The sequence below is a fragment of the Elephantulus edwardii genome, unplaced genomic scaffold (assembly GCF_000299155.1).
Source record: "Elephantulus edwardii isolate Elephantulus edwardi_28Jun2011 unplaced genomic scaffold, EleEdw1.0 scaffold00008, whole genome shotgun sequence".
Classification (NCBI taxonomy): domain Eukaryota; kingdom Metazoa; phylum Chordata; class Mammalia; order Macroscelidea; family Macroscelididae; genus Elephantulus; species Elephantulus edwardii.
The window spans coordinates 903,917-913,544 of NW_006399758.1; the positions used below are offsets into that span (position 1 = coordinate 903,917).

The 9,628-nt window shown below is 38.0% G+C and overlaps 1 protein-coding gene across 2 annotated transcripts in view; it reads right to left on the minus strand.

The window, feature by feature from the left end:
- Positions 1 to 9,628, minus strand: part of SGK3 (serum/glucocorticoid regulated kinase family, member 3) — a 139,080-nt gene that overhangs the window by 59,021 nt on the left and 70,431 nt on the right. For both annotated transcript variants that reach the window (XM_006880421.1, XM_006880420.1), the window contains exons 8-12: positions 3,911 to 3,994; positions 3,677 to 3,808; positions 2,273 to 2,385; positions 2,151 to 2,187; positions 1,537 to 1,623 (exon numbers count right to left, since the gene is read on the minus strand). In XM_006880421.1, the coding sequence (XP_006880483.1) occupies positions 1,537 to 1,623; positions 2,151 to 2,187; positions 2,273 to 2,385; positions 3,677 to 3,808; positions 3,911 to 3,994 (453 nt within the window). The remainder of the gene's footprint in view (positions 1 to 1,536; positions 1,624 to 2,150; positions 2,188 to 2,272; positions 2,386 to 3,676; positions 3,809 to 3,910; positions 3,995 to 9,628) is intronic.

Sequence of the window (9,628 nt, forward strand, 5' to 3'; positions counted from 1 at the left end):
TACACTCCCATCCCAATTATTCCAGTCACTGAATCAATCCACCTCATAGAGGGCCTTCCTCTCCTGCGCCGTCCCTCCACCCTCCCAAGTATGATGTCCCTCTCTAAGGACCGGTCTCTCCTCACAACATGTCCAAAGTAAGTTAGACGGAATACCAGAGGAACATCTATTTGTGTTTCATTAACTATACAAAGCCATTTGACTACGTGCACCACAACGAACTGTGGCTGACTCTGAAAAGAATGGAAATTCCAGAACACTTGATTGTGCTTATGCAGAACTTATACTTGGACCAGGAGGCAGTTGTCAGAACAGAACAAGGAAACACCACATGGTTCAAAATTTGGAAGGTGTATGTCAAGGATGTGTCCTATCTCCATATTTTTTCAATCTATATGCAGAACAGATTATCTGGGAAGCTGGGCTCTATCAGGAGAAATATGGCATCAGAATTGGAGGAAGACTCATCAACAATTTGCATTATGCAGAAGATACAATCCTGCATGCTGAAACTGAGTAGGATCTGAAGCGCTTGCTAAAGATAGTCAAGGACTACAGCCTATAATATGGATTGAAGTTCAACATCAAGAAAACAAATATTCTCACCACTGAGCCAACTGGCAGCACTGTGATGGATGGTGAAGAGACTGAGACTGTAAACAGCTTTAGTTTGCTTGGCTCCACAATCAACACTCTTGGCACCAGCAGCCAGGAAATTAAAAGATATATTGCACTAGGAAAGTCTGTTGTCAGAGACATCTACAGAGCAATGATGTCAGTCTGGACACTGAGGTGCACTTGATACAGGTCTTTGCAATCACTTGCTATGCATCAGAGAGCTGCACAATGACTAGGGATAATAGAAGAAGAACTGATGCCTTTGAGCTGTGGTGCTGGAGTATTGAATATACCATGGACTGCTAAGAGAACCAACAGGTTCATCCTGGAGAGGGTTAAACCAGGCTACTTCTTGGAGGCAATGATTGTGAAGCTTTGTCTGACAGACTTTGGACATGTTGCAAGGAGGGACAAGTCCTAGGAGAGGGACGTCATGCTTGGGAGAGTAGAGGGACAGTGCAGGAGAGGAAGACTCTATGAGGTGGACTGATTCAGTGGCGGGGTAATTGGGGTGGGTGTGTTTGAGACAGTGACACTGGCACAGGATAGAGCAGGATTTATGGCTATTGTACATAGGGTCGCTATGAGTCACAGGGGACTTGATGACACATAACAATCACCACTACCACCAATAATCTTTAAATGTTCAGTAGAAACTGTTGTTATATGTCATCAAGTCAGAAATGACCCGGAGTTGATCCTCCAGCAGCTCTTCAAAGATTGTAAAGTGTATAAGAGGAGATTACCCATACTTCTAAAAAGCAGCTACTGGATTCCAATCATGTGCCTTTGGGTTTGCAGCACAACTCCACTTATATCCTATTTTGTAGACATAATTTGTGTTCTGCAACTCAATAGCACATAACAATATTTAATTTTTATATGGATTTATAAATAATAATAAAACATGATTCTTACCTCTGGTGTTCCACAAAATGTTGTTGTGGTATCAGAAATAGCAATTCCTTCTTTGCATAGCCCAAAATCAGTTAAGACAACATGTCCCTGACAAACACAAAGTCAGATAGAAAAAAAGAATGCATAGATATAAAGAAAAGAAATTATTTCAATTTCCTTTAAATAATTATAAATTAAAAAGAATTTGTTAAAACAGTACATTGAGACTCATCTAGAATAAACAATGCAGTATTCTAGAATTTCAAGCAGGAAAACTGTCATTGGTCTAGTACAGTTTCCTAGATTTCCAACTCCGTTTAGTTGTTATGCACATGCATTATGTGTAAGTAAATTCTATGAAATTTTATCCCAATTGCTGGTTCCTGAAATCATCACCAACATAAACTCACTTATGTCACCTATTTATTCTCCTTTGTCCCAGTTTCCCCCCCCCCCGTGACCTGTCAATCGCTAATCTGTCATCAAGCCCTACATTTCTCTCTTTGAGAATGTTATTGTACAATCTGTAAGCTTTTGAGATTGCCTTTCCCCACTAAGCATAACAACAAAAATTGAGGACTCGCAGGTTTTTTATTTTTTTGAGAACTAGCAGATTTTAAAAAATTAATACTTACTATTGAATCCAAAAGAATGTTTTCGGGTTTCAAATCTCTAAAAAATTAAAGGAAAGAAAAGAAAACTGGACTATTAACTGAAACAGACTTAAAATGTTTACAAGTAAAATTTTAAACTGTACCTGTACACTATTTTGATGGAGTGTAAGTAACCAAGTGCACTGGCGATTTCAGCTGCATAAAACCTTGCCCTGTGTTCAGGGAAGGACCGTTCTCTTTGTAAGTGAAAAAACAGCTATAAGACAGAAGAAAATTAATATTAAGACACATAATAAGAAAAAAATATACCATATAACTACAAAAGCTGTGATTATTATTTCTTTGAATGTGAGAAAGAACAATTTCCAAGCACAGAACTGGCACTCTCTTGGCCCTGTGCCCCCACTTGTCCATCTTCTCTGTTCAAAAAGCCTTTTGGTTCATTCTTTCTGGCTTCAGTGACTCCCACCTCTTTCTTAAGTCTTAACTGGATACTAACCTTTTCTCTCTGGTCAACAGTTCCAGCAAAGATTATCAGTGATGACCAGCAATCCTGATACTGAACTTGTCTCTCTGGGTCTTTTTAGACTGTTCTTCCATAAACAAACTATACAGAGATTGGAAATTTGTGACTGGACACCAAATACAACTCCTGGGTATCATTTACTTAAACCAAATGCTACTTTTAGAAAAATCTGAATTAACTGGTAACATTTTTAAATTGAAGGTGATAAAAAACATATAGGCTGGATATTTTTGTTTTTACTCCTTTTGAAAGAGGGAAGTTCTGCAGGGTTAAGCTTAAGTTATATTGTGGTAACAACTGGTTGGAGTAGATTTCTTTTGAAAAGAAATCCTAGTTGCGTTTAAGGAAGACATCCTAACCTTTAATAGACTAATACATTATGAATCACTAAGAATGCAATCACATGGAGGTTGTCTAAATTAATTTAATCTCAGAACTTTTCTTTACAGGCCTATCTCAGTTGATGGGTCAAGTATTAATAATGTAGTTGTTGTCTGTATTGATATTTGTTGTCAACTCAGAACCAACTCATAGCTGATACTCCCACGAGATTTCAGAGGGTTTAAATTGCAAAGCAGGCGATTGCCGTCTCTCTCCTCTGAAGCAGTTAGGGGATTTGAACACCATGTCTTCAGGTTGGTTGTGCAACTCCTGAGCAGTAGGCCTCTATAGCTTCACACATTTTATAAAAATGTCAGGCAGGCATAAAATTTATGTACAATTGCTGAAACAAATGATCTAAATTATAAATAATGTTTTTCTCTAATATTTCTGTATATAACTATTGTTGTATAGCTTGGTGGCAAAGCATTTATGAAACTGTAGTTTCGTACCAAAATTCTTTCACAAACCTTCCCGCTACATCATAAAATATTTAAGAACCCCAAGTATACTTCTTGGCATTGTGCATTAGCTTAGCCAGTTCCTTGGATACTAAAAAAAAATACTAGTTGACAACGGACTGTCAATATAGACATCTTAAGAACAATGTGGGTATTAGAAAACTAATTTTAAAACTCACCTCCCCTCCATTAATAAAATCCAGGACAAAGTAAAGTTTTTCAGTTGTTTGGAAAGAATAATGTAATCCAACTAAAAATGGATGTTTCACATTTTTCAAGAGCACATTACGTTCAGCCATAATATGTTTTTGCTGGAAAAAAGGTAAAGGACCAACTCATTATAAAACAGAAAACTATTCTGTTAACTGAGAAAATGGGCTTAATTAGAATAAGCAACAGTTATCTGAGTTTACCTCTTTTCTGTTGAGAACAATTTTTTTCTGTAGTACTTTTACAGCGTAAAATTTTCCGTCCAGTTTTCGTTTTGCAAGAAGAACCTATCAGAGATTAGGCATATTTTGAGGTAGTTCAATAGTTCAGTTATAGAAAATTCAATTTTGAAGAAATTGCTTTTTAAACATTTAAACAAAGTTCATGTTTTTACTTTGAAAACTGAAAAACGCAAATGCCAAATTATCTTCTATACTTCTACTTTTCCCTAGATATTTTAATAAAAGAAAAAGTGTTAATAATTACAGTAGCCAGGCATAGTTTTTAAGTCACATTATATAATGTATTTGAGATTTTTTTTCACTAATTTCAAGAAAAATATCTACCCTGCTCAAGAATTTTTTGTGTGTGGGGTGGTCTGAGTGTGTTTGGTGGTATGATGGAGAATGTATGTGCTCATGTATATGTGAGAGAGAGAAGAGAAGGTTCTGAGCCCTGATAAAAACCCTTATAAGATACTTAGGTTATACACACACACACACACACACACACACACACACTTCATTTAAAAAAAGAAAAAGGCAGCCATTTTTATGTGATCAAAATGCGTGTCTCTAATATTTCCTTTTCTCTTAAAGATTTTGAATTCAAAAGCACTTGGAGGAATTGCACGTGGAAAAACACCATGTGCAACAGTGTGTCTATAATGGGCCAGGCTGTGTGTGACATTTTTAAGACTATGAAGAAAGTGAACATACCTTGCAAATGCAAGAAATAACTTCACTAAAGTGGGTGGGGAGCAAGGTGCTGACCTGGTTGGGGAGCAAGGTACTGACCTATAAAACTTTGGAAATGTGTGACCCCTGTGAGACTAAAGGCAAAAGAACCGTGCATAAGCTTATGCTCTACCTGAAAAAGGTGTTTCCCCCAGGGTTGTTATGTTTCTAACTGAGGTAATGCTATACAGGTATGCTGAAATTAAACAAAGGTGTAAATGGATAGTAAATGGTAGGAGTTCAGTGTCTTATTGTTGGAGTAGTTTAAAGATAAGCAACATGTACATACTTGCATTAGAATATGTGCAAATATTTCTTTATTAGCTGGAGCAGCATGAAATAACTGACACACCAGTAGAAATCAGCACACCTAAACCAGCACACCTAAATTAACCCACTGTTGTTTTTCAGTCGAGGAGGGACATTCACAGGATGAGCCAAACATCACGTAGTGTCTGAAAGTTAAGGAAGGGGCTAAAAAAAAATCCATACTGAGGGCATGTTAAAGTGGTACAGTAGCCCAGGGAAAACAGCGTGCAATGGCCAAAGATGGAACAATCTGGTTAACAAAGGCTCCAAAATAATGGAGAGTCACTATGAGTTAGAATTGCCTTGATGGCAGGAAGTTTGAGTTTTAGTGAAAGAAAGAGTTTTTAAAAATTGCTATAATTTAAAATCTGCACATGCAGCAGGTGATGTGACAGGAATTTGTTTTCTAATATTGTTGTTAGCATTATGTGTTTCTTTACATTTGCTTTATTGCGCTTTATAGTGTCTATTTACTGTGTTTTAAAAAATTTTACTTTTTTAGGAATTTGTCCATGTCCAGTAGTTTTGAATTTATTGTAGTATAGCTTTTCATAATATTCTGTTATTATTGATTTCATTTCACCTGATTCTGTTCTAATTAGAGTTATTTGTGTGTTCTCTTTCTTGTCTTGTTAAACTGGCCAATGATTTCTCTATTTTATTAATCTTCCCAAGAATATGGTCTTCTTGATGGTTTCAATCCTTTTTCTATTTTCTATTCCATGGATTTCAGTCCTTATCCTTAGAATTTCCTTTCTTTGACCCACATCCTACCCAGATTGACGCAGAGAGTAGAACACTTGAACAGACATGCCACAAAAGAAGAAATTGAATAGGTCATACAAAGAATCTATTTTACAAAGAGTCCTGGCTTAGATGACTTCACAGCTGAATTCTACCAAACATTCAGTGATGATCACTAATTCTACCTAAATTATTTCAAAAAACTGAAAAAGAAGGAACATCTCAGTGTCATTCTACAAAGAAAGTATAATACCCAAACCAGGCAAAGATGTTACCAAAAAAGGAACTACAGACTAATAGCCCTCATGAAAATAGATGCAAAAATTCTTAACAAAATATTGGCCAAGAGAATCCAATAGTATATAAGAGAAATAACTGATTACGACCAGGTGAGATTCATAATGGGTATGCCAATATGCAAGGACAGTTCAACATAAGAAAAACAATCAATGAAATTCATCAGATTAACAAAAGCAAAGAACAAGAGCCACATGATTCTATCAACTGATGCAGAAGATGCCTTTGACAATATACAACATCCCTTCATTATTAAAATAGCAGAATAAGAATAGAAGGGAATTTCCTCAACATGTTGTTGTTGTTATGTGCCCTTCAGTCAACATAGCAACCCTATTAACAATAGCCTGAACTTTGACCTTCCCCGAGTCAACCTCACTGTTTCCAACACACTTGACCCCACTGGCCAGTTACTGTGTCAATTCATCTCATCCAGGGGTTTCCTCTTCTGTGCTGACTGACCCTCTCTCTAGCCTTCCAAGCATTCCAAGCATCGTTCTGTGCTTCTCTAAGGACTGGTCCCTCCGGTGACAAGCCCAAAATACGTGAAACACAGTATTAAAATCTTTTACTCCAAGGAGCAAACTGGCTTCACCCTCAGCAAAATATATATGCAAAACCAAGAGGCAACAACATTCACAATGGAGAAAGACTATAGGCATTCTAACGGACAGGGAGCACAAGACTACTATCACCACTCTTATTTAATAGTTGTATTAGAAGTACTTGGTAGGACAATATGACAAGAGAAGGAAATAAGAGGCATCGTGTACAGTAAAGAGGTGGTAAAACTGTCAGTATACATAAATGATATGAAAGTGTACACAGAAAACGTCAAAGAATCAACAAAAGATTATTCAATCTAGCACACCAATTTAGTAGAGTGGCAGTGTTGCAGGAATTCGACCTCCTGTCCAGTGACTACAGGGAAGGAACAATGCTACAGGCTTTTCTGGTGAACCAAGGAAGACTTTCTTTTCCATAGGGAGTGCTGACAGAGACAACAGCCTCTCAAGGATCAGGGTCCCCAAAGGCAAAATGCCCTCTTCATACAGGCTTACTACAAGGCATTGGTTGGGGTCTCTTTGTATAGACTAGTTTTTATATATATTATGATTGGTTAGTTAAGCAGATTGGCTAAAGAGGGGCAATAGGTTAGTTAGGCACTTGGGGAGAAAGGTCATAGGTTAGCTAAAATTCCCTCATTTGGTTCTTGGGCAGCCAACCCTCAGCTGTAGGACCGGTTTTCTGTTACTTATTGCTGAACTTCTATCTACCTTATATGGTTAAAGCTATTCACTGGGAACTGTTCCTGGGAGTCAAGCCTGCTAAACAGGTTTCCTGTTTTTGCTTAGCTAATGTCTTCTTGGGCCTGGGTCTGCCTCAGCAGGATAAAGATCAAGATACAAAAAAAGGGGGGATTTCTCTACAGAAGCACAGAAAGCACAGACAAGGAAACAATGAAAGTAACCCCAAGGACAACAGCCAAGCACAAGGTAGAGTAATGGGAAATAAAACAAACTAGAGACACAGAAGACCTTTACAAGGAAAACTACAAAACACTCACACAGGAAACAATAACAAATCTAACTGAATAGAAAAACATTCCCTGTTCATCGACAGGAACACTTAACATAGTGAAAATGGCAATCCTATCAAAAACAATCTACAGGTTCAACACAATCCCAATACAGACAACAAACTCATTTTTCAAAGAGATAGAGAAGGCAACTGGCAGATTTGGAAAGGAAAGAGATCCTGAATAACCAAACCTCTTCTGAAAAATAAAAATGAAGCGGGAGATATAGTCCTCCGGATCTCAAAACCTGCTACACAGCTGTAGTAACCAAAACAGCATGGTATTGGTACAATGACTAACTTACAGAACAGAATTGAGAACCCAGAAATTAACCCATTTACCTACAGTCTACTGGTATTTGACAAGGAATCAAAACTTATTAAATAAGCAAACTATAATCTCTCTAACTGATGTTGCTTGCAAAACAGGACATCTCCCTGCAGAAAATGGAAACAGAATGCACATTTCACATCATACACAAAAAAATAAATTCAGGATGGATCAGAGATCTAAAGGGTAAAGTCCCAAACCATGAGAATCCTGAGATGAATTGAGATCAAACTTATTTAAGCAAATGAAGCCCTAAGGGCCTATGGCATAAACAGGCTTGCAAACGAAGCCCTAAACTATAATATAAATATCCAGAAAGGCTGGAGAGGACAGCATTGACAAATGGGGTTTTCTAATAATTAAGTCCCAGTGTGCATCAAAAGCTTTTTCCAATAGAGTGAAAAGAAAACCTACAGACTGGGAAATAATATTTGGCAATGTAATCTCAGACAAGGGTCTCATAACAAAAGTTTACAGAATACCACAAGGCCTCCAGAAAGAAAAGACTGCTAATCACAAAAGGGGCAAAAGACATGAAAAGACTCTTCACAGAGGAGCACATTCCTTATTAATTTAGGGAATGTGCAGCTGGAGACTTTTCACAAACACTTCTGCAATCTCATGCCAGTTACATTTCCCTCTCCCTCAAAATTCCACCAGGATTTGTGACAATCATATTAAAACAGTGTGTATATATGATCATTTAGAAGCTCTGAATTGCAGAACAGATCATCTGGGAGGCTGGGCTCTATGAGGAGAAATGTGGCATCAGGATTGGTGGAAGATCTATCAAAAATCTGCATTATGCAGATGACACAACCCTGCTTGCTGAAACTGAAGAGGACCTGAAGTACTTGCTGCAGAGGGTCAAGGACTATAGCCTTCAATGTGGATTGAGGCTAAATGCCAAGAAGACAATGATTCTCATCACTGGACCAATTGGCAGCATCAGGATGGATGGTGAAGATATTGAGATTGTTCACAACTTTAGTCTGCTTGGCTCCACAATCAAAAGTTTTGGCACCAGCAGTCAGGAAATTAAAAGACATACTGTGATGGGAAAGTCTGCTCTTAGGGACCTCTCTAAAGTACTAAAGAGTAATGGTGTCTCTCTGGAGACTGAGGTGCGTCTGATACAGGCCATGGTCTTTGTAATAATCACTTGTTATGCATCAGAGAGTTGAACAATGTCTAGGGAGGATAGAAGAATTGATGCCTTTGAGCTTTGGTGTTGGAGAAAAGTATTGAGGGTACCACGGACTGCTAAGAAAACAAACAGATTTATCCTTAAGAGGGTTAAACCGTACTGCTCCTTGGACGCAAGGATTCTGAGGCTTTGTCTGACGAACTTTGGCTATGTTGTAAGGAGAGACTGGTGTGGACATCATGCGTGGGAGGGTGGAGGGCAGGCGCAGGAGGGGAAGGCCCTCTATGAGGTGGATTGATTCAGTGACTTGGATAATCGGGATGGGAGTGTCGGAGACAGTGAGATTGGCACAGGACAGAGCAGAGTTTAGGGCTGTTGTACATAGGGTCACTATAAACACCAACAACAATATCCTAAATCATTAAATAATCAAAGTTAAGTTTAATAAAATATTTTAAAGGCCTGTATCTGAATACTAAGAAACATTTCTGAGGAAAATTAATGCTGTTGTTGTTGTGTGCCGTCGAGTCGCTTGCGACTCATAGCGACCCTATGTACA